The sequence below is a fragment of the Muntiacus reevesi genome, chromosome 7 (genome assembly GCF_963930625.1).
Source record: "Muntiacus reevesi chromosome 7, mMunRee1.1, whole genome shotgun sequence".
NCBI lineage: Eukaryota > Metazoa > Chordata > Mammalia > Artiodactyla > Cervidae > Muntiacus > Muntiacus reevesi.
In genome coordinates, this window is record NC_089255.1 from 49,011,463 (window position 1) to 49,037,438 (window position 25,976).

The window sequence follows — 25,976 nt, forward strand, 5'->3', positions numbered from 1 at the left end:
TTTTTTTGACAAAACTTCAAACCTGAATTCTTTTAAGCTTCTAAATCTAAGTACCAGTTTATAAGAAATATTGGGGACAAGAACATATTAAATGTGTTAAATAATATTGCTGGCATCCTATCGGCAGAATCCAAAACATGGTGACCAATCAGGGGAAAAAACAAAAAACTTGTTTAACAAACTGCCAAAACAAAAAAGACAGAGAAAGGAATCTAAAATTAAAAGAGATTTATGAGATTTATTAACCCAATGTGTCTTAATTCAAATAAGCCACTGTACAACATAGTTAAGACACTGGGCAAAATTTTAAAACAATTGGTATCAAAGAATTACTGTTACTATGTTAGGTATGATACAATATGTTGAGTTTTTCTAAATGTTTATTACTTATCTCAGTTGAGATTTACATACTGAAGAATAAGTTAATTTAAAAATATATTTAGGGGCTTCCCCAGTGGCTCAGTGATAAAGAACCTGCCTGCTGATGCAGGAGACATGGGTTCAATCCCTTGTCCAGGAAGATCCCCTGTGCCTCAGAGCTACTAAGCCCATGTGCCACAACCACTAATGCCTACAAGCCCTAGAGCATGTGCTCCACAACGAGAAGCCACTGCAATGAGAAGGCCACACACCGCAAGTAGAGTAGCCCCTGCTTGTCACAACTAGAGAAAAGCCCTCAGAGCAACGAAGGCACAGCATGGTCATAAGTAAATATATAAAATTATTTTAGAAAATAAAAATATATTTGGGCTTTACTTCAAAATAGTCCAGTTGGGGTTAGAAACTTAGTCTGCATGTAGATTAAGCAAGGTTAGCCAGGAGTTGATAATTTTTTCTCATACTTGCTAGGATAAACCACAAACCTGAGTAAAGCCTCTCTTCCAACCCAGGACTCCTGCATTCCCTGGTGGCTCAGATGGTAAAGCATTTGCCTACAATGTGGGAGACCCGGGTTCAATCCCTGGGTTGGGAAGATCTCCTGGAGAAGGAAATGGCAACTCACTCCAGTATTCTTGCCTGGAAAATCCCATGGACGGAGGAACCTGGTAGGCTACAGTCCATGGGGTCACAAAGAGTCGGACAGGACTGAGCAACTTCACTCACTCACTCCTGCATAGAAAGCAGACTCTACCAACTGAGCTACAAGGGAAGCCTGAACAAAATAAAAGTAATCGAAATAGAACTTCAGAATATCCAAATGGCAATAAGCATTTGAAAAATCTACTGAACAGTAGGGAAATGCAAATTTAAAACCACCATCTAATATCATCAGCACCCACCAGAATGATTAAAATGACAAAGATTAGTAATATTAGGAAAGAAATGAAGCAAATGCAACTTTCACACCTTGCTGGTGGGGGTTATATTGGGAGATCATGTTGTAAAAACTATTTATTAAAGGTAAACATGTGTATACCTTCTGGCCCAGCAATTTCACTCCTACATACCTACTAAACTGAAATGTATACATATATTCCCTGTAAAACATTTCAAGAAGTTCATAGAGCACAATTCATAAAAGTTAACCCAAATATTCATCAGCAATTGAATGGATAAAACTATGGTATATTCACATAGGGAATATCACACAGCAGTAAAAATCATTGAGCTCTGACTACATGCAACATAGATGAAACTCAGAATGTTGAGTTTAAGGAGTCATAAACAAAAGAGAACATAATACTTACAAAAAGTTCAAAAGCAAGTCTCAGAGCAGTGGTGTTAATGAACTTGGATCCACTCACCTGAAGGCTGCAGAGCCAATCCACTAACACAGGATGGTGATAAAGGAAAGTACTGTTATTTGTGGGCTTCCCTGGTGGATCAGACGGTAAAGAATCTGCCTGCAATGCATGAGACCCAGGTTCAATCCCTGGACCAGAAAGATCCCTTGGCGAAGGAAATGGCAACCCACTCGAGTATTCTTGCCTGGAAAATCCCATGGACAGAGGAACCATAAACATGTAGTCCCTAGGGTCACAAAAGAGTCAGTCATGACTGAGCAACTAAACAACAAAAGCAAGGAGACTGGGCAGCTAAATACTCAAAAGACCCAAAGTTCCCAATGGGTTTTGGTTTTTAAAGGCAACTTTAGAGGTGAGGGTTGCAGGATGTGTGATCAGCTTGGGTGAGGTTTCAGGAATGTTAATTGTTAATCTTCTGGTTCTACCAGCCTGGGGTCTATGATCTTGTGATCCTCCACGAGATGTGAGTCTTAGTTTCTGCAGGACAATTCAAAGATATGCATGAGACTGTTATCTACCTCCCTTCAGGAGGAACAAGAAATCCTCTGACTCCAATGTTCAAGCTCTTTCTTTCCAAATTTACTTTCTCTAGTCATTAATTCAAGTCTGCTCTTTGAAATTTTAGGAATACCTAGGGAAGGAAAGCTTTTCCTACAAACAAGAAGTGGAGACACAGAAGGGCTTGTACCCAGAAGGGCCCTGCAGGGTCCTGTTGAGTTTCAATGTCCAGTTATCTTTGCTGCAGCCTAGGTAGTAATGGGAAAGGTGCACAGGAGCCCTCTGGGTTGCTGGTAATGTTCTGATTTTTGATCAGGGTTCTAGTTACACAGCTTTGTTCACTTTGTAAAAATTATAAGCTATATATCTGGGATTTTTGTACTTTTCCGTGTGTGTGTGTGTGTGTGTGTGTGTGTGTGTGTGTTTGTATGTGCACATACTCAGTGTCTCAGTTGTGTCTGACTCAGTCCCAGGGACTACAGCCCACCAGGCTCCTCTGTCCATGGGATTTTCTAAGCCAAAATCCTGGAGTGGGTTGCCATTTCCTACTCCGGGGAATCTTCCCCACCCGGGGATAGAACCCACATCTCCTGCCTTGGCAGGCCAATTCTTTACCACTGTGCCACGGGAAGCCCCCTTTCTGTATGTATATTATACCTAAAATAAAATGTTAATTAAAGAGAAGGATAGAACTTCACAAACTCTACAGACCACCACATTGGCCCATATGTACATCTGAGTCCATCTACTCTGCCTTCAGTCCTGTTCCTGTGGGTGAACTGTCATTCGTGCTCCCATCAGAGACAGGCCCTTTCTCCTGTGCGCTACATAATGACCCTGTTCTCCACTAGGATGTCACTCTGGCAGGAAACCCATCTCATTCCTGCATCTTTTCCTCTTGACTAGATCTTTCTCATCAACTGACAAACATGCTATCACTTTTCTAATATTTAAGACAAGCTGCTCTTAACCTTCCATTCTTTTACTTTTATTCTCCTCTCTTGCCTGATAGCAAGACTCAAAACATTTATCTATACTGGGGCGAAGCCAGATTTGCTCTTAACATTCTCTCTGAACCACCTCCAATCGTATTCTCACCTCCACACACCACAAAAAAATTAATCTTGTCAAGACCAACTCTACATTGTTAAATCCAATAGTCTTGCCTTCATTCTCATCTTAAGTGATTTGCAAAGTTTGGGGCATAGTCATCAACTTCCTCGTTCTGGAGATACTTTCTCCTTTACCCTTCCAGAACACTACACACCCAGCTCTTTTCCTTCTACTACACCAGCTGCTCCCCTCCAACTCTTCTTTTGTTGGTTCCTCCTTATCTCCGTAACCTCTGCACTTTGGAAGGCCCTCAGGACTCATCTGGGAGGCTCTTTTCTATTTCTGTACACTCCTTGGGCGTGTTCATCCCATTTCATGGCTTTATATGGTATACAAGCTGAGGAACACCAGGTTAAGTGTCTCCAGTCCAGACCTCTCTCCTGAACCCAGACTCCTGTCCCAGTCATCCCCTCAACATCTGTCCTCGGATGCCTAATAGGCATCTTCAGTTTTATATCTTCAAAGGCAAACCCATGGTCTTCCCCTCAACAACCACTCTTTCACAGTGTGCCTGTCTTGGTTCATGGTAGCCCTGTCCTCCTAAACCTAACACCCAAACAAAACCCCTGGAGTCATCCTCAACCCCTCCACTGCTCATGAACAAACTCCATCTGTCAGCAAACTCATACTGAACCTTCAGAACATTCCCAGGATCTGACCACTCTTGACCATTTCTCTTGCTGCTCCCCGGGTCTCCGCCTGGGCTACGAGGGCTGGCATCAGCACGCTGGCCTCTACACTAGCCTCCCGGCTCCCACCCCCGCCTCCCAAACAACCAATCTGTCCCCAACGCTGCATTCAAGTGTTAGTCAGATCATGTCAGCCCTCTGCTCGAAAACTTCCAGTGGCCTATAATCTCTCCCAGAGAAGATAAAGCCCGCCTTATGTGTCACAGAGGTCGTCAGGATACATCCTCTTCCCCTGTATTCTTAACTCTTTCACCCCTCCCTTTGCTCTGCTCCATTTACACCAGTTTCCTTGTTGCTGCTTAACATGACAGGTGTGATCCTGCTTCAGGGCTATGCAAATCTTTCCTCTTGGCCTAGAATGTTCTTCCTCCATTTATCCTCACGGGTCATTCCTTCATCTCCTTCGGATGTTTACTCAAATGTTACATTTTTCATTAAAATGTCACCTCCCAGACCTGACCACAATATTTAAAATTTTCCTCCCCACTGGAAGGTCTCATTCACTTCCTTCAATTTCTCTCTAGCACTTGTCTCCTTCTAATATTCATATATGTTAACTGTTTATAGTTGTTTTCCCACTAGTATGTGAACAACATTAGCATGGGAATCTCTGTTTTATTGACTACACTAACCCTGGTGTCAAGAGCAATGCCTAGTAAATAGTAAGAGCTTAATTAACATTTGGGGAATGAATGAATGAGCTATTCCATTGCTTGTCATATTCTCAAGCATCATAGAGATGGGAACTATATCTCTGTAATGACTGACCAACTAAGGGAAAGAAGTCACAGTAGATAAATTCAGTTCAGCTGGAGTACTTAAGGCAGGCTGTGGATTTAATTATTCTGTCCATTTTTAATTCAAATACTTGTTCTCCCCAAATAAATTATATCATCTGTTTCCAAACAAAATAAACTGCCTTTTCTTCCTTTCTTAAATTTTCACAAAATCAAGAAAAGAGGGCATATTACAATGGGCAGAGTGTGCAGCAAAAATATAGTTATTAAAGCAATGCTTATCAACAGTCCACAAGTCAAAAGAGGAAATTCAAGCTTTCTAAAGGAATACAAATACAGTTGCTCAATTCATTAATAGGATGTTTCCTTTCCAGAGATAAGGTATAGGAACAGATATGAGAGGAGGAAAAATCACCAGATGGGTTAGTTTAATTGTACAATTTCTAAAATACACTAACCCAAGGAGGGTGAAATTTGACCCTTCTGATATGAAGACCTTGTGTTTGTTATTAAATAAACAGCACTTCCTGTTCACCTGAATGTATAATGTTTCTAGAGGAAATGTCAATGCTTGGACAATTCCAGCAACTTGTCCCCGCAAAATTATAAGTTCACATTTTAATCTTTTCAATGTATTTATATAAAGACATTTTTTTCCCCACATGAAAATTTAAAGAGGAAGTTGACTATGAAGCCAAAGACCCAAGTTCTTTTTTCAGGACACGTGTACTTGGAAACTTTTCTGCCCCCTTGCAGCCCCCTCAGAGGGGGACCAAGAACACTCAAAAGGCTAATAGGTGGAGAGGTCTATAGTCACTGCTGCTAAGGACAGGCCTTACAGGGCTCACTGCAGAGCAACTGACTACTCATTAGTCATCATGATGAGAGCAAGGCAACGAGGACCCAAAACAGTGCAGGTAAGCTGGTGGTGGCATTGCCCATTATCAAAGGACTACAGCCTTACAGAAGCAATCACTGACTCAGGAAAGCCACTGTGCCAGACACAGTCATAGCTATGTCAGAGTATATGCAATGCTGGGAAAGTTGATTGTGAGAGAACACTCCAGGAACTGAATCAAAATCAGAAATTAAGAAATACAGGCACATTGCAGCAAGACATATTAATGGGAATGTCATTCAAATCATACAAGTGAGTGAGTTGCTCAGTCGTGTTCCAACTCTGCGACCCCATGAACTATACAGTCCATGGAATTCTCTAGGCCAGAATACTGGAGTGGGTAGCCTTTCCCTTCTCCAGGAGATCTTCCCAACCCAGGGGTGGAACCCAGGTCTCCAGGATTGCAGACAGATTCTTTACCAGCTGAGCCACAAGGGAAGCCCAAGAATACTGGAGTGGGTAGCCTTTCCCTTCTCCGGTGGATCTTCCTGACCTAGGGATCTAACCAGGGTCTCCCTCATTGCAGGTGGATTCTTTACCAACTGAGCCATCAGGGAAGCCCCAAATTATACAAACTGGTGTGTAAATCACTTTTCCAGAATGTACTGTATGCAGAAAACCAGTTCTACCATATACAAGATATGCTTATCTGTTTATAAAGGATCACTTCCCCATCACAGAAGAATGTAACTTGCAGCTAATTGCCTTCTGATAACCTGAGATCTCCCTGTAGCTCAAACAGTAAAGAATCTGCCTGTGATGCAGGAGACCAGGTTCAATCCCTGGGTCGGGAAGATCCTCTGGAGAAGGGAATGGCAATCCACTCCAGTATTCTTGCTGGAGAATCCCATGGACAGAGGAGCCTGGTGGGTTACAGTCCATAGGGTCGCAAAGAGTTCGAAAGGACTAAGCAACTAACACAACCTGATAATTATCTCTGGAGCTTTAGAAAAGAAACTGTTTCACCGGGTAACATTTGTTGGGCAGGTGGCTAAGAAGGTTGGGGCAGAGAATGCACGTACAACATACACACACATACAGCTGTCTCCCCCCAAAGAAATGTATAAACCACAAAATCAGTGACCATTCCATTCACATACCTAAATAAGAGTTTTGACTCAAGAGGCATAAAGATGGAGTAACCAGACCTAGTTTATTCTTATTATCTAAATAATCATTAATACTACAGGCTACCCACCCTCCCCCCTGTACCCCAGTACCCCCCGCCCCCGCCAACTAAAATGAGTTTCAGTTTTGACAGTAAATTATATGGTGACCTTACCTAATGGCTGCTTCAATCTTTGTTATGGAACATTAAGCTTTGGCTGTGAAGCTTGCAAAATTAGTGTTGTAATTTTCCTATAAGGATATGGATGGTCACATTGGTTAACTCACCCTGGCTTTTTTTTCTGGCAACATTAACAAAACAAGGGGGGCTTTACATTCTTGTGCATCGGCCATTTATACAGCCTGCCATGATCACTAAGGAATAATGGTGATTCTCTTGCTGGCCACCAGGGATTTCAAATGTCACCAAGAGTTACGAGAAAAAGTCACGGTTTTATCTTATTTCTGGCTTGCTAGACCAAAAAAAAAGAGGTAGAGATTTTAATCAGAAGCTATTTATTAAGTTAATAGTACAAAACAGGAGGCCTTCTGTCCATCAAAGTCCCCTCCCCACTACCAAGCCTAGAATTATTAGAAATGGGCACCTCCAGAGAGCGGAAAAGTTGATACCAATTCAACTGAAATCCGGGGTCTCCTCCCACACTTACCCAGACAGCTGGTTCTTATGATGAACTCAGTGAGAAAGTGAATGAAGGAGCTATTGGAAGTGGGCTGAGCTACCAGTCAGTGTTCACCCAGGGCACCAGTCTGCAAGTCAGCATCTCTCTCCACACTCCAGGAGCAGGCCTCTGACCCTGGGGATGCCACGAATTCCACAGCCCTCGTCCCCCACCCCACACAGTACCAGCATGCCCTAGGCATGTTGGCACATGCCCCTGGCCCTCAGGTAGCAATCCGCCCACAGTACAGCTCAAAGTTCAGTCCCATAGATGGCCTTATGACGTAAATACTCTTCTAAGCACTGCAGGACGTTATCATCCACCCTTGGGTCAAACTTGTTTGCCAAGAGGTGATGGTTCTGGAGAATCCAGTGCAGGTCCCCGGCCCCATAAATGCAAATGGCCCGCTGATGGATTCCAGAGCAAGGTGCATAAGGTGCCCCCATGCTGACATCTCCCTCGTGGCCCTGCCACTTGACCAGCCTGGCGATGGCAGTCATGTCTGAGATGTGATACTTGGGGTGGTAGGGAACAGAGCCAGGCATCCATGGTGCACGCTGAAGGGTGGCCCAGAGGTGTTCATCAGGGCTATAGGTGTCTTTGGCCCACTCAATCAGTCTTCGGGATTTGGGGTTCTCTAACACATGCTGGACAAAGGCTCGAGAAGCCACAAAATAGGCATTCCCTGTGAACATCGGTAAGTTATCAGGCGGAGGGTCCTTCACCTTGCTGGTTAGGTACAGTCTGTCTGTCACCTCGTAGCGGTATTTCCAGCGAGTTTTTTTGTACTCAGAGGGTATCTCAGACTCCATACTGTTCTTCCCATTCAACATCTTGAGGGCCAGGACCATCTCGGCGTTGGTCTTTATGGGGAAGTCTGTCCCGCATGTATTCAGTAAGTATTTCCATGGCACTGAGCTCTGGAGCAAGTCTTCCATACAGTTCAGGTCAGCCTGCACTCTGGACCAGGAGGCATAAACCACCGGGACCAACTTACTGGCCATGAAGACATTGGGGAAGCAGGAAATAATGGCCTTGACTGCCTCTTTGAAAGTTTCAGGGGACTTCTCATCCACATGGACACAGTATATGTTCTGAGGGGCATACACAGCTCGCAGCAGCCGTTCAAAGTTTTCAATCTTCTCATGGACTACCATCGAGTATGCAATGGGGAAGTCTAACTCTTCTTTGCTCAGTGGGAACTGTATGAACTTCCTTCGGGCCTTAAACCACTCACAGTCTCTGGTCATGTTGAGGTAATCGGTGTCAGTGAAAGGCAACCGCTTCTTCTTGACTTCCAGGTTGTCCAGGAGAGCCTGGCTCACCGCTTCCTGGTCCCCTCGTGTGATCCCAGAACAGTTGATCGATCTCTTCGCTGGCAGCTTCAGGTTCTTGTATAAAACGTCTCTACAACGCTGACTTTGGAAGCCCCTGGACTCCAGATCCAAGGAATCTACATCACATTTCAACCTGAGAGAAAGCCTCAGAGCAACAACGGCCAGCAGCATATAGCAGCCCAGGGCCCACAGATGATGACCCCGGCAGAGCTTCTTCTTCCACCCAGTCATCTTCATGGGATGAGAGATCGGTAGAGTTTGGGCACAGGGAAGGCGGAGGACGAGATCCTTGGACAGAACAAAACGCCTTTAGTTACAAACTAATCCGGAACATCCTCAAGGAACATCAAGTTCCAACTCCAGAGTGATGACAAAGATAGATTTCTTCTCTAGACAAATATCCTCAGACAAGTCCTGCCTGGGACCCTTGTGGATGGAGATCTGTAACCTGACACTGCAAACCAGCTGATCATGCTGGGACTGGAGTTAGGACCCGGATCCACCTCCACCCAGAGAGAGAAAAGGAAACAGCCCTGCTGCTATAAAGGAGTACTGAGTAAGAGGAAGTCCCCACCCTTTATTCCAAGGAAGAGAGGACTTCTGCCCACACCTTACCACCCTGTGTCTAAAGTAGCTTTTATCTGGAGGACAGAATTTGTGATCGGTCTAGACAGAAAAGACACGACGTTCACACTCTCACCTTCAGTTCTAGAACTCCAAAGTGCTTTTAAAAGATAAAGTTCACTTCTTGGTCTTATTTGACAATTCATATTTTAGATGCTTTCACCACACATAATTCACTGGTTAGATATGGCATCTAGCCATGCTTTAAAGAAAATGTTCTTAAACAAGTACAAAAAATTGAACATAATTTCAAAAATACATTGTAGTCACTCATATAGATAACTCTCAGTCTACTCAGATTTAAAATCTATCCAGGGACTTTCCTGGTGGCCCAGTAGTTAAGACTTCATGCTTCAAAGGCAGGGGGTGCAGGTTCAATCCCCTGGTTGTAGAACTAATTTCCCACATGCTGCACAGTGAGGCCAAAAATAAATAAATAAAAATATATCTACACACATGGAGAAGGAAATGCAACCCACTCCAGTATTCTTGCCTGGAGAATTCCATGGACAGAGGAGCCTGGCGGGCTACAGTCCATGGGGTCACAAGAGTCAGACACGACTTTGCGACTAAACCACCACCATCCACACACACAGACACACAGAGCTATGCATGTCAGTATTGAATGAGTGCTTCCTATGAGTCAGAAATATTTCTTTACGTTGTCCTGTTGGATCTTCACAACATGCTTAAAACACAGTATTATTAGGCCTCTTTTATAGAGAGGAAAACAGAAGCTAAATAACTTGCCAAATATCACATACTTATAAGAGGCAAATCTGGGACTCGTCCATATTCCCTCATCGCCCCCAGTTGTGTGTGTGTGTGTGTGTGTGTGTGTGTGTGTGTGTGTGTGTGTGTCTGTAAGCTTGATACTTGTTCCTCCACCACAGTTACATTTTAAATACAATACAGGGTACTTAGAAACTACTATGTTAAAAATAAACAAAGTCCTACTATACAATACAGGGAACTATATTCAATGTCCTGTGACAAAACATAATGAAAAAGAATATGAAAAAATATGTCTATTTAAATGTCTATTTGAATCACTAGGATACTTAGTACCAAAGAAAACCAGATACTATAGGGGGAAAAAAATTCCTAAAAGGTGAGAAAGAGAGACAAAATGTGACATATCCTTCCAGCAATAACTCTTTTCCCTTATCACAATCTCCTTTGATGCATAAGATTGTACCCATGTGAGAAATAACTTATGGAAATCTAAGAGGAAGAAAAAATGAACAATAAAGAAAACTCTCACCTTTAATAGCTTCTGTCCTATTTAGGGAAGATCTCTTGCCATGGGGTGTTTCTTTTTCCAAGGGTTGGGTTCTGTGGAAGCGAACATGAACACCATATCTCCTGGTCTCCTTTCAGCCTCTCCAGAATACGTTTTCTAATTTCCACAGGACATCCAAGAGACTGTGGCAGTCTTCTTCTTAATCTCTGTAAAGTAAAGAGCAGCAGGTGCCTCCGTCACTCACCCAGCTTCCTGCTCTCAGATAAGAGAGCAAGCTCAGATATATCATTCAGGATTGTATTTGCGAGAACAAGTCACTTGCTCACCGAGGGAGGTGAGCAAGCAGAAAAAAATGCTGGCAATGTCTGAGAAGGCAAGCAGCTATTTGATCCAGAACAGCCTAGTTCGTAGCCATGCTCTCCTGCTGCAAAATCATTCATAACAACCTGTCAATACTCATGCAAGAACCTGAAAGCTTTTTTCCCTCTTAACAAGGAGCCATAAAAACATACAGGTATTCCCTTGCCTTCTTTTGACCTGGAGATCAGATGTCACTCTTCTTTTGTTCCCTGAAGACTCCCTGAATTTCACTGAAGACTGAAGCAATAAAAATGACCTTCAAAGTTGTTTCTTTTGTTGTTTTATTTGAAGGGAAAAAAGTAAGTAAAAACCAGAGTTTGTTCTTTCATGGCAACTGCTCAAAAAAACAAAACAAAAACCAAAAAATCCATTTGCCTTTCCATGACTGTTAATAATCTTTAGGCTGTAGAAATATCCTTGAGGTTCCAAATTGTAGATCTCCCTCACTAATGTCTGAGACCCTAGGGTTCCTGGCAGTCTGAACAAAGGATAACACCAAGAGAGTCCCATAGATGGTTTTGGCAATACAGTGTGAAAAATGCCTCCTTCAAAACTGCTGGCAGGGACTTTGCTGACAGGTTCTTCCCTGATGGTCCAGTGGTTAACACTATGACCTCCCAAAGCAGGGGACACAGGTTCAATTCCTAGGCAGGGAACTAAGATCCTCATATGCCACACCCAAGAAAAAACAAAAAACTGCTACATTGCTTGCCACTTCGTCTCTCTCTCTCTCTCTTACCCTCAAATCACTCCTCCCAAAATGCAGCTGCTGCTGCTAAGTCGCTTCAGTCGTGTCTGACTCTGTGCGACCCCATAGAAGGCAGCCCACTAGGCTCTGCCGTCCCTGGGATTCTCCAGGCAAGAATGCAGCATCCCTCGCCAAATGTTTGAAATAGCAAATGTAATATTAATAATTTCATGGAAAGAATTTAACTAGGTATCAAGTAAATGAGAGTGGGGGGGAGGGATAGACGATGCTAAATTATTAGGGAAGTAGAAATTGCTGGAAGTAGGCCGGAAGGAGGGAGACACTTGGGATTTGTTTACTTGAGAATTTGGGAAGAGGGTGGCAACAAGCAGCAACTCAGACCTCTGAGAGGGGAACCCTAAGCAGATGGTACCTGGGTCACTGAGCTCAGAGGAGATCCTCTTAGCCTGAGATCCAGACCTCTCCTGAAGGGCCTGGTGTCTCTGTCCTCTGTTACTGTTAACTGAATTCAGTGCAGGCACAGGAGGGAATGGCCACAGCGAGGCAGAAGGGCGTTGCCGTGGTGATGATCACGTAAGCAACGTGCAGAGAAAGACAACAGGAAGTTCCGCCTCCAGCCTCACTCCAGCGCCCCCTATTGGCAGAGTGTAACAGGGGGCGCTGATAAAGCACTAACATGGTTTGCAGACTCCCCCATTCCACATAACAAAGGTGAGTCCAGAGGGCAGGCTTCATGTAAAGACAACAGTATAATATCCGGGGCGAGTTAGTGCTGCCTTCCTTCTACGAGAATTGTTTACACAGCCCCCAGTAAAGCATTGGGAATTTAGGTCTTTTTCTTTTGGGGACCTCCTCTGCCTGTTATGGGCTAGTGGTAAAGATATAAGAGATGTGGGTTCGATCCTTGGGTCGGGAAGATCTCCTGAAGAAGGGAATGGCAACCCACTCTAGTATTCTTGCCTGGAGAATCCCATGGACAGAGGAGCCTGGTGGGCTACAGTCCATAGAGTTGCAAAGAGTCAGAGGTGACAAGCAACTTAGCATGCACTGCTGGTTTCTGACTATAGATGAAGACAAACCAATGGCAGACAGCCATATGGAGTCATATATGCCCCCTCTTATGCCCCCCCCCCCCCATCAGGTCTTGTCCTCTGCCAGCTTTCCTCACTCGGAGGCAAAAACAATTAAAGGATAACACTTACTTCAGTATCTGGATGTAGCAAAATCTTTCTAATTTGTTTTATATCTTTCTTTGCTTTGATGACCATCTCAAAGTCCCACCATCTTTCCCATAAAAAAAAAAATTCACAGAATCTCTCAATAGAGATGTATCTTAAATATTTGATTTTTAAGGTAACCTAAACAGGTAAGCTATGGTTTTTCCAGTAGTCATGTATGGATGTGAGAGTTGGACTGTGAAGAAAGCTGAGCGCTGAAAAATTGATGCTTTTGAACTGTGGTGTTGGAGAAGACTCTTCAGAGTCCCTTGGACTGCAAGGAGATCCAACCAGTTCATCCTAGAGGAGATCAGTCCTGGGTGTTCATTGGCAGGACTTATGCTGAAGCTGAAACTCCAGTACTTTGGCCACCTCATGCGAAGAGTTGACTCATTGGAAAAGACCCTTATGCTGGGAGGAACTGGGGGCAGGAGGAGAAGGGGACAACAGAGGATGAGATGGCTGGATGGCATCACCGACTCGATGGGCATGAGTTTGAGTAAACTCCGGGAGTTGGTGACGGACAGGGAGGCCTGGCGTGCTGCGATTCATGGGGTCGCAAAGCGTTGGACACGACTGAGCAACTGAACCGAACTGAAACAGGTATCCACTTTTACTTGTTAAATATATGCTAATAGAACATTAACAAATTATGGATATATTTTGTTAAGATAGTCTGCATATTAGCAACACCAACTGGCACACCTGGGTTTTGGCAGGAGAGATCTAGCTTTGAATCCTGGCTCTGTTACTCCCTAGCTGTGTGACCATTGGCAGACTCTTTAATCCCTCTGTGCTCCAACGACTTCCTTTATATAGATGGGGCTATATATATAATGCCCATTTTATTGAATTGTTGTGAAGATTAAGCAAGATAACATATGAGAGACAGAGGAGCCTGGCATTCTGTAGTCCATAGGGTTGCAAAGAGTTGGACACCACTTATCGACTGAACAACAACAGTGAGTAGCTTGACTTTAAAGCTGGATATGCAGCCCCTTGGTGAAGATAACTGTTAGGTGATCTCCAGTGGGGCCTAGTTTTCTCCCAGAATAGCTCAAGGAGGGTAAAAATAGTGGTCCTTAACTCTGGATCAAGGGAAAATGTTGATGCTGGTGATGTGGCTAGACAGGTAGATCAGGGAAGAGACCTGGAATTGGCCCCTTCTCTGTGCTTTTCCTATACGTGGTCAGTATTAGCACTGCAGAGAGAAGGGGTAGGTGTCAGCTGACCCCAGGGAAATGCAGGAGAGAAAGGAGAATGGCTGGAGAGGGACACAGGAAGATCAGGAGCCAGGCAACCCACAGAGATCACAATACAGCAGATTCCACACCTTAACTCCATGCTGGCCTTGAAGAGAAAGTTCAGCACTGGCAAGAGGGAGGAACAGGGGACTGCCCAGTGGTTAAGGATCTGCCTTGCAATGCAGGGGACGCAGGTGCCATCCGCGATTGGGTAACTAAGATCCCACATGCCATCAGGCAACTAAGGCTGTGTACCACCATTACTGAGCCCCTGTGCCACAGCTAGAAAGTCTGAGCAAAACAAGGAAGATCCCCAGTGCCCAACTGAGACTCAACGCAGAAAGCAAAATGAATAAATAAATACATTTTAAAAAGGAGGGAGGAAGAGCCCAGCCCCAGAGTGCCTGGCGACCATGCAAATTTCAAGGCAGGAGCCCAGACCTAGGAAATGAATTCCTTCATGTGGGTTTCTTTTAGCCTTGTTGAGATACAATAAAGCCAGGTGAGCCTGGGGACAAAGACATTTACAAGTCCCAAGCAATGAAATTGATGAGGGCCCTGGTGGCTCAGTGGTAAAGAATTCACCTGTCAATTCAGGAGACATAGGTTTGATCCCTCTGTCAGGAAGACCCCTTAGAGGAGGGAATGGCAACCCACCCCAGTATTCTTGCTGGGAAAATCCCAGTGGGGTCACAAAGAGCCACACACAACTGAGCATACACGTACACACACACACACTCACCTCCCTCAAGTATTGAAAATAAAAGCAACATTAAGCCCAATAATAAATATGTCTGACACGGTCCTGAGTTCTCACAATGACTATTGCTTTGGTTTCATTTCTGAAATAGCAGACTTTTCACACTCAGACCCCTCAATCCTTTTCTCCTAATCATGAGTTTCATCTGATTATTGGCAAACAGTTTTACCTGCTTCCATGGTCTTTAATCACAAACCTCTGTTTGTCTGTGAGATGGTCTAGGAGTTCCAAAAATGGGGAAACTAAGGCAGGCTCAACATGATGGATCTGGAAGAATGTGGTAGAATTTGGTGTTAACCTTGATGGAGGTACAGAGAACGCTGGACTTCCCAGAGGGCACAGCAGTAAAGAATCTACCTGCCAATGCAGGAGACGCAAGAGACACAGGTTCCATCCCTGGGTCAGGAAGATCCCCTGGAGTAGCAGATGATAACCTACTCCAGTATTCTTGCCTGGAGAATCCCATGGACAGAGGAGCCTGGCAGGCTACTCTGAGAAAGATTGTAAAGAGTCGGACACAGCCCAGCGCGTACGCATGCACACACACCCTACAGTTCCAACGATAGGGTCAGAGAAAGGTCCAGGCAGCAGAGATCCAACCATTTGAAGCTGAGTTTACAAACTAGCAAATGCATCCTTTTACTTATTTCATTAGGGTGGTATTCATCTCTAGTATCTGTCAGTTTTGTCCTCTCATTAACTGCAAGCTCCTGAAAACATATTCGTTCTATCTCACTTCCTAGTGCAGTAGGTATTAGCAGAATTCTAATGATACCCGGAAGAGAAAGTCTGCTTGTGGTCAGAGAGAGCAAGGGGAGCCCCACTGACTGGCTAAGGAGAAGGGCCCATGACTCAGAGACAGAGGAAATAAAGAGAGATAACCAAGCCAAGTTAATATGTTATCAGACTGATAGAACTAGAGTCTGAAAGAGATAGAGGTACTGAGGAAGGTGGGGTGTAGGTACTTTAAGCCCTCACCTCATTCAGTGTTCTGTATCATTAGGCTCTTGGAGAAGATGGACTATGGTCTCTAGCCACAGAGAAGTGGTTCAGAGACCCAGTGTGACCATCTTGGTCTCCAATCAGGGATGTAGAACACAACTCAGGCTCAGCTAAGGTTGGCTTCCTGGGGGCACTCTCCAGTTCCACGCAAAACTCTCCCTCCCCCTGGACACACTCCGCACTCCTAAAGAAAAAAGATTCAAGAAAGAAAAGAAAAAAAGGAAGAAGAAGAAGAAAAAAAAAAAAAAAAAACACCCCACAGAACTCAGTAAGAACTTACTTGCTAAATGCAGAGGAAACTTCTGAGAGAAAAGAAAACAATCTCCTCAGGTAAACTAATCCAACTCTCCCTGCTCCTCCCATTCCCAAGGTGGGTCACTCGCCAAGTTATAAAGGAAGCCCCCTTTCCTCACTCCCTCTGCCCGCCCATTTGGGTGATGCTCCGCTTTCTGCCAAGGCCAGGGTTCCTGCTTCTCAGCACCACAGATGGAAGGGCAGCCATGGCCAGGCTTTTTCTATGCCACCCCAACTCCCACTCCGTGAACACATCAAGACACACTTGTTCGTCCTCATCGTGGTGTCATGATCCCAAGGGCAAGGACCTTTTCTGACTCAGCTCTGCCTGCTTAGAGTAGTTAGTGTGAGAACTTGCAAATGACAGATGCGCCAGAAATGTTTCCTGAATTGAACTGCTTCCTTGGTGTCCCTGGAAGATCCTCTAAGTACTGGAGTCTTGAAACCAAGGCTGACTAGTAATTACTGGACTTGATGGATAGAGGCACCCTCCAACTGTACACAAAAATACAATATCACAGAGTTGAAGCCAATTGAAATGCAAACAGCATTAATTAAATCCATTATGCTTAAGAAACTTCCTCAGAAGAAACTTGCCAAAATTCAAATTTAAAGGCATATTAATTTGAGATTATGTTACCTCCTACTGAGTCATTATAAAGTAACCTTTTAAAGGGAACCTGTAATAAATGACATATACAATGACACTGTTTTATTCGCTCATTGCATTTAACATTGAGGAAGCTGCTAACATTTCGGTATTAGAGATACCAAGTGGATTAAAACAGTCCCTACTCTCAAGCTGAATATTCATTGGAAGAACCGATGCTGAAGCTGAAGCTCCAGTACATTGGCCACCTAATGCCAAGAGCTGTCTCACTGGAAAAGAACCTGATGCTGGGAAAGAGTGAGGGCAGGAGGAGAAGGGGACGACAGAGGATGAGATGGTTGGATGGCATGACTGACTCAATGGACGTAAGTTTGGACAAGCTCCAGGAGATGGTGAAGGACAGGGAAGCCTGGAGTGCTAGAATGGGGTCCCAAAGAGTCAGACATGACTTAGCAACTGAACAACAACTCAAGCTGTTTATAGTCCCGTATGGGAGAAATGTTTGAAAATAGATTATAATGCCATGTATAAGTGCAAAAAAAGATGCGTGTTGGATATAATGGAGGACCAGAGTTTAAAACTAAAAAATAAATGGTTAGAAGTACAAGTGCAAACAAATTAGTGTAGGTTTTAGTGAAATCTAGAAAAAGAAGATTAAGAGTTTGTCTGAATGCCTCCTGCATTGTTTCAGGAAGGATCTTGGCTAATCGCTATGAGAAGAACAGATATTATGGGTTAAAGAAAACATCCCCTTATGGAAGTCATTTAGAAAAAGAATGTTAGATCCCTACCCCACACTATAAACATGAATAAACTACAGATTAAAACCAAAAGGAAAAGAATTCTAAAATTTCAGGAAATATACAGAATAATGATGCTTAGGTTAGGAAAGTATTTTAACTATTATATCAAAACCTGAAAATTATAAACAAAAAAGAAGCAGATTTGACTGTGGAAAAAATCATAAACAAAAATACAATTTAAAGTGTAAAATGGGCTTCTAGGAAATCTTAAAAGGGAGAGGCTAAGCCCTTCTTTCCTTTCTTTTTATTATCATGTAAGCAGATGTAATGGTTGGAGCTCTGGCAGCTACTTAGGACCTGGAGACAACATTGAGGAAGGGAGACATCAAGCCACTTTACCAGTTCTAGACTGCCTACTTCTAGGCTTCATTTATATGAGAAAGAAATTTTCTGCCTTACGTGGCCACTATTTTTTCAGGTCTCTGACATGAATCACAAACACAGAAGCTGTTTCCTAACTCAGGGACATTTAGAAACAAAGGTATGAAACAGGCATAGGTTTCAGGGGAGTAAATAAGTTCTGAAACCTGCAAAGTACAGAACAAGAGCTCTAATTTGTGTACTCTCTACCACCACCTCTCCCATCCCTATAACACCGTCACCATTATTTGTTTCTTATTTGAAAACACATTTCAGGAAAACGTCTGGAAAGGAATGTACTAAAATATTAACCACGGTATTCTAGGTTGTGTGATTGTTGCTGGTTTTCAGTTTCCCCTTTTTGTCTCATCAGTTTTCTAATTTATCTAGAATGCACAGACATTATATTTTTTTAATTTTTTAGAAAAACTAATTTAGAATCATCTTAGGAAGCAAAACAAAATAGTGCTCTTCACTCTTTAATAATATAATAACCATGATGTGGAAGCAATCTAATGTCCATTGATAGAGGAATGGATAAAGAGAATGTGGTATCTTTATACAATGGAATATTACTTAGCCACAAAAAATGAAATAACACCATTTGCAGCAACATGGATAGACCTAGACATTATCTAAGTGAAAAAAGTCAGAGAAAAACAAATGCCATATGATATCACATATATGTAGAATCTAAAATATGATACAAATGAACTTGTTTACAAAACAGAAACAGTCTAACAAACAGAGAATAAATTTATGGTTAAAAGGAGGAAAGGGGCTAGGGGAGAGATAAATTGGGAATTTGGAATCAGCAGACACAAATGACTATATATAGAATAAACAACAAGGTCCTACTGCATAGCACAGGGAACTATATTCCATCTCCTGTAATAAACAATAAAAAAGAATATGGAAAGAAATATATATATATGAATCGCTTTGCTCTATACCAGAAACTAACACAGTATTTTAAATCAACTGTAGTTCAATTTAAAAAAAAATCATGCTGTCTTTGATTGCAGAAGTCAAACATGATGCTTTTTCCTTATTTTACCTCTTTGCAGGTCTGTGTAAACAGATCTAGTCTTTATTTTTTGTGGGGAGGGGGTGATGTAGGATTGTGTGTATGTGCATGTATTTAAGTCTTGCTGGATACTAATAGAAGATATCTTTTTAGCAAATGTAAAATTGGAAGTTCTAACGAGAACCTAAATAAAATTGGAACACTTGCACGACCAAACACAAAGTGCCACTTCACTTACTCATGTGACCTTTTAAAGGAAAATGACCCCCATGCCAACTAATATGGAAATATAAAAACGCATTAAATGACAAAACAATACATATCTTGGTTCTAGTTTCTTGAGCTTAACAAAATAGAAATAAGGAAACTACTGGCTCTTCATGCCATCTTTTTGGAGAGCACAAAAAAAAGTATTTCTAGGATGGGGCCCTCTCTAGGCTATCTGAGCCCATAAGGTTGTATCTACAATATGCACTGTGGACAACAGTGTATGGTTTCATGTGTGTGGTTGTGGTCATCGGGATCTTTCAGTCATAGACTGTTGCAGCAACATGATGGGCCCTGGGCCGAGAGAGTCTACCTTCTTGGGTGGGGAACAGAGGGAAAGGGGAGGAGGAGGAGCGCAGGCTTGTAGGAGCCAGTGGTGTCTGTGACTTCTCCGCCACCTACACCTGCTGGTCTGAAAGGCAGAGTGGATTCCTGAGCAACTGGGAGGCCAGACAGACTGAACTTGGTCCTTTGTACCTCTCAAGGCTTCAAATATTGTAGTTCCAGCTCATGGGAGACTAGCTTTGTCTTTTTGTTTTTTCCTTTGTTACTTTTTTTGAACTGAAGTATGATTGATTTATAGGATCATATTAGTTTCAGGTGTTTCAGCACAGTGACTCAGTTATATAAGTATATGTATATACAGTGACTCAGACAGTAAAGAATTTGCCTGCAGTTCAGGAGACCAGGGTTTGATCCCTCGGTCGGGAAGATACCCTGGAGAAGGGAATGACTACCCACTCCAGTATTTTTGCCTGGAGAATCCCATGGAAAAAGAAAACGGCTGGGCTACAGTCCATGGGGTTGCAAAGAGTTGGACACAGCTGAACGACTTTCACTCACTCATATATATATATTCCTCTTCAGATTCTTTTCCCTTGTAGGTTATTACAGAATATTAAGTACAAGCATTGTCTTTGCCCTGAACGATAAAGGTGGGCAGCTGCAGCCCATGTCCAGCCTGGGTACGCTTCCCATGGTTGACAGTGGACAGGAGCCCATGGTGGAATGGGTGTGGAATTCAAGGACTCAAAACAGAAATTGGACCTCTTTCTCCTTGGGATGCTCCCAGACCCTCTCCCTGCCTCCGTTATCTCATCCATACCAACAGGCATGCACTGGTAAGCAAGCGCCATGCAAATATAGAATCATGGAGAAGCTCACAGTTTAGTAGTGAAGAGCAATCAACAATCAGGGACCATTACATGTGGAAAGTGCCAAGGGTACTTGTACCAAGTAGACTGAAAGCTCTGCGGGAAAGTGGGATCCCTGGGAGACATCCTGAAGGAGGTGGCCTTTAGATCATGCTGGATGACTGTACCGATCTGTCAGGCAAAGAGTAGGGTTAGAGCAAACAGTGAGGCTGAAGGGTCACCTTAGTTGCCTTATCCTCAAGAGAACATTAGCGTTCCTCACCCTAGCATGAGATCAAGAATTTTTCCCACTTTCCATTCAGTTCCTGGAAATAACTGCTTCTCCGCTCAGCTCTGGACTTTGACCCAGTTTGTTCTCTCCACCCAGAGGGAAAGGCCACCCCTGCCACCTCTAGGCCTCAGCTTGGTTGTGACCCCCCCCCCCACTTCCTTGTTCTCTTAAGATCCTGAAACATTACTTCATCATAGTATTTCCCAACACTTTCTCCAGTATGTCATAAATTCCTTCAGTTACAAGGACCATGCTTGCTGGTCCACCTTTTAATCCCTGAAGGCTTGCAAATAATAAGCAACATAGACTGAAACATATTGTGTTCCAGGCAGGATCTCAAGTCCTTTACATTTAATTCTAACAACAAATCCTGTAAGGCAGAGAGACACCCCAGTAACATACTCAAAGCTACACAACTAGCAGGCAGGAGGGTCAGAATTTGTACCCTGGGGTCTGACTGACAACCACTCCCTTATCCGCATTTCCCTGACCACACTAGGAATACAATTCCTAACCAGGCTGCCTCTCCTGAACAATTCCAGCACGGCCTCTGCCTCTCCCTAACTGAGAAGCCATCTAGAACGCAGGCTTTACCTTCATTGGGCCTCAGTTTCTCCACTCACAGTGGAAGGCAGAGTGGATCATGTCTAAGGGAAGAAATTAATCTGCCCAAGAAGAGTACCATGTGGTGGGTTCACACGGGCAATCAGTTTCAGAGACAGTTTATTTAACCTCACTCTCACTGCCTCAGGGGCACAACAAACATTTATGGAATTAGTGAGTGACCAGGTGGTTGAATGGCTGAAACCTGCCCTTCTCTGAAGGGAGGGAGGATCACTGAATCCACCCAGAAACCTAATGATTGACTCATGGTAGGAAACTTCTAGAAAAATGCATATCAACAGCAGTGAACATTTATTATTATTATTGTGTGTGTGTGCATGCTCAGTTGTATTCAACTCTTTGTGACCCTATGAAGTGCAACCTTCTAGGCTCCTGTGTTCATGGGATTTCCCAGGCAAGAGTCCTGAAGTGGGTTGCCATTTCCCCCTCCAGGATATCTTCCCAACCCTGGGATCGAACCCCATGTCTCTTGCTTCTCCTATGTTGGCAGGTGAATTCTTTACCACTGAGTCACCTGGGAAGCCAATATTATGATGTTGATGCAAAAAGAGGATTCTGTTTTATCTGCCCTTTTGAATCTTGCTTTTTTCTCTTTACAATACACACTGAAAGTCATTCACTGTCCATACATTTTTGTCAATGTAAATTTAGTTATTCCCAGTGCATTTCCTATTGTAAAAATCGCTACATTAAAAATTATAGTTTTGTGTTGTGTTCAGTTATTTTTACTGACTAAATTACTAAAAGAATAATTTCTAGGTCAAAGATTATACAGCTTTAAAATTGTCTAAACTGGCACTACCCAAAATGTTTTACCCACTTTAACCACAAAAGTAATTGTTTCCCCTCAGCATCCCGGGATATCATCTCTCTTTTTTGTCTTTTCCACAATCAGAAAATGACAAATGCTATCCCACTATGATTTTTGTCTACTTTTCTTTGATTATTAGTGAGCTTGGGCTCCTTTTCTTTTTTTGGGCCATTTGCTTTTTTTCTTGGCCACACTATGAGGCTTGCAGGATCTTAGTTCCCCAACCAGGGACTGAACCCAGGCCCTAGCAGTGACAGTGCTAAGTACTAACCACTAGACCACCAGATAAGTCCCTGTATTTCTTCTTATATTTCTTTCCTGTTGATTTTTTGGGCTTTTAGTTTTTCTAACTGATGTGTAAGAGCTCTTTGAATTTATCAGTTATTTATCCTTTGTTCTGGTTTTAGAGGTATTTCCTCCCAATGTGTTGTTTGACTTTGACTGTGTTTTATGGGGTTCTTTCCAACGGTCAACATTGATGTGTTCAAGTTTGCAGTTATCTTAAATGTAGTTAAATTTATCTATACTTTTGCTTTGGCTTCTGAAATTCATATAATGCCTAGAATGCCCATTTCTACTCCAGGGCCATACAACTATTCACTCATGTTTTCTTTTTAAAAAAATTTTGTGATTTTTAGCATTTAAATTTTGGATTCATCTGGAATATATTTTGATGTATGGAATGAAATAGGCAAGGTAATGATTATAATAGGATCAAGCAACTATGCCTTGAATTAAAGCTGTGGGCCTTTTGACTTAGCACTTCAGGAAAATGCCAGGCACCAATGATTGGGGGGAGAAGGGGGCATGGGGACCTAAGAACACAGTGCTGCATGAAGGGGGGTGTCACTAAGCTCTGAAAATGCATTCCATTTTGATTACATAAACACCAGTTCATGATTTTGAAAAACCATACAGTGCTGGTGATTTTGTGGGGAATATCAGAACCTGAATAGAGGAAGAGAAAGCAAACAAACTAAATCTTAATTGGTATTATATAATGGGATTTTTGGTGCCTCAGATGGTAAAGAATCTGCCTACAATGAGGGAAAAGGTTTCATCCCTGGGTCAGGAAGATCCCTTGGAGAAGGGAATGGCTACCCACTCCAGTATTCTTGCCTGGAGAATTCCAAGGACAGAGGAGCCTGGCAGGCTACAGTCCATGGGCTCACAAAGAATCAGACACAACTGAGCCACATACACACCACATGAAATTTTATTACCTCTATTATTAAGCATTTAATCTTGGCTACATTCTGAGTGATAGAGCTCAGGTATTAAATACGATACTCTAGTGGGACTCTAATCACAATCCCGATTGAGGAAAGAAAAGTGGATATGGTACACATTGTAATCTAGACAATTGTGCAAAGACAAACAGCATCTGACATGAAGCTGACTCAATTATACTTGTAGGGGAAAAGTTTTTTAAGGGGCTAACACACTTACCGGTTCTCTGTGGGAGAAGCACAAAAAGGAGAGTTTAGAAGGTAGTATTCGTGCAGGAAGATAAAGTAACACTGAGAGGCCAGTGGGCTGGAAGAAAGCAGAAACAGCCAGTGGAAAGCAAACAGATTAACTACAGGAGTATCAGGAAAAACCAGCCACACAATCCAATGAGTGGCAGAAGAAGGAAGTCAGACAGCCCTTTCTGGGGTAGAAGCTGGCAAGATACTAAAGTTCAAGGAAAGCTGGTCAGGATTGCCCTGAGAAGTTCTGATTGAAGCCTGAAACGCTTGGGTTAACTGGCACTCCCTTCCTCACGCCCATGAATGAAACCATTTTCTGCCCTGCAATGGAACTGGAATGGAAATGAGGGGGAAAGAGGTAACACCTGGGATTTATGGAGTACAACGGAATGACATAATGGAAAGGAAATGACAGGGGAAGAGGTAATATCTGGGATTTATGCGAAAGCCAGTGTCCAGAGACCACCTCAGGACATTCAACCTGATTACTAACCTCTTCAAAATGATTTCCCTCCCTCTCTGTGTGATTTTGTAATCAGCTACTGCTTGCCAATGCAAGAGGCTCAGGAGACGTGGGTTCAATTCCTGGGTTGGGAAGATCCCCTGGAGGAGGAAATGGCAATCTGCTCCAGTATTCTTGCCTGGAGAATCCCATGGCCAGAGGAGCCTGGTGGGTTACAGTCCACAGGGTTGAAAATAGTCAGACATGACTGAAGCAATTTAGCACAGCATTGACTTCTCTGGGTCTCCGTTTCCTCTCTATGTGGGAACCCTAACTCTAAACCTTAATCCAAAACTCTGACCCTGAATCTGAAAGACCAATTTTTTTCACCACAGCACTACTGACAATAGCCAAGACATGGAAATGTCCATTGACAGAGATTGGATAAAGAAAATGTGGTGTGTGGTGTGTACACACACACACACACACATATATATACATACAATGTTTTGATCAGCCACAAAAAAGAATGAAATAATGCCATTTGCAGCAACATGGATGGACCAAGAGATCATCATACTAAGTGAAATAAGTCAGAAAGAGAAAGACAGATACCGTATGTCACTTATATGTGGATTCTAAAATACAAATCAGCATATCTATGAAAGAAAAACAGACTCACAGATAGAGAGAACAGACTTGTGGTTGCCAAGGAGGAGGGTGTAGGGGGGAGAAGGCATGGGAGTTTGAGATTAGCAGAGGCAAACTATCAATATTATATATAAGATAAATAACAAGGTCTGACTGTATAGCCCAGGGAACTATATTCAATAATCTATGACAAAACATACTGGAAAAGAATCTGAAAAAAAAAAAAAAATATATATATATATATATACACACACACATACATACATATATATAATTGAGTGACTTTGCTGTCCACTAGAAATTAACACAATATTGTAAATCAACTATACTGCAACAAAATTTTTAAAAAGAAAAAAAAAATTCTGTGTTTCTGCTGCCTGGAGTCTTTGTCCTGCAAGCAAGCATCATGTCAGAGCCACGGTTCAGAAATCCTTATTTAGTGGTGGACTTTACCAGGGATGGGAGGAAGGAGCAAAAGACTGGCAGTGAGGACTGCAGGGCAGATATGACAGTGGTTGAGTAGATATGATGAGGGCCCAACCAGGTAGGTGGCCGGTCGATGGGAGCAGCCAGAGGAAAGGGTTGCGAGGGACAGGAAGAATGTAGAAGCACCACAGGGAGAGATCTGAGAAGACTTGGAAACCAAATCCAAAAGCTAGGAGCCTTCTGACCCAAAGCTCACACTGGCAGCCCCAAGTCGTGAGATTGCCAGGAAGTTAACCATGCTAATGCATAATTTTCCCAAAAGTTAAAAAAACAACCCTTTCCAAACATACACTGAAATGCATCAAATGCTCGGCTGACTACTTAATGGCAGCAGTCAGATGGTAAAGCTGGTTCCAAGAGATTTTGAGAAACTTGCCATTTGTACACACTTCCAAAGGAAGGACTGATGCTGAAGCTGAAACTCCAACATTTTGGCCACCTCATGCGAAGAGCTGACTCATTTGGAAAGTCCCTAATGCTGGGAAAGAGTGAAGGCGAGAGGAGAAGGGGACGACAGAGGAGGAGATGGTTGGATGGCATCACTGACTCAATGGGTATGAGTTTGAGTAAACTCCGGGAGTTGGTGATGGACAAGGAGGCCTGGCGTGCTGCAGTCCATGCGGTCGCAAAGAGTCGGATACAACTGAGCGACTGAACCGAACTGATAAAAGAAGGCTAAGAGTCAAGTTCCTCTTGCAGATACTCCACTGGCTCATGCCCTACAAGATAATAGAAAACTATAAC

General features: G+C 43.1%; 1 protein-coding gene across 1 annotated transcript; it reads right to left on the reverse strand.

Annotated features, from left to right (window-relative positions):
- Positions 1–7,718: 7,718 nt before the first annotated feature.
- On the reverse strand, positions 7,719–10,903 carry GCNT3 (glucosaminyl (N-acetyl) transferase 3, mucin type). Its single transcript, XM_065941099.1, has 2 exons — positions 10,693–10,903; positions 7,719–9,092 (listed from the first exon to the last, which is right to left on the reverse strand). Exon 2 carries the CDS (start codon positions 9,039–9,041, stop codon positions 7,719–7,721), a length of 1,323 nt encoding a protein of 440 aa, XP_065797171.1. The 5' UTR covers positions 9,042–9,092; positions 10,693–10,903.
- Positions 10,904–25,976: the final 15,073 nt, after the last annotated feature.

What these genes read in the sequence shown, in the direction of transcription:
- GCNT3 (XM_065941099.1), bottom strand. Translation starts at nt 9,041, where the DNA reads ATGAAGATGACTGGGTGGAAGAAGAAGCTCTGCCGGGGTCATCATCTG.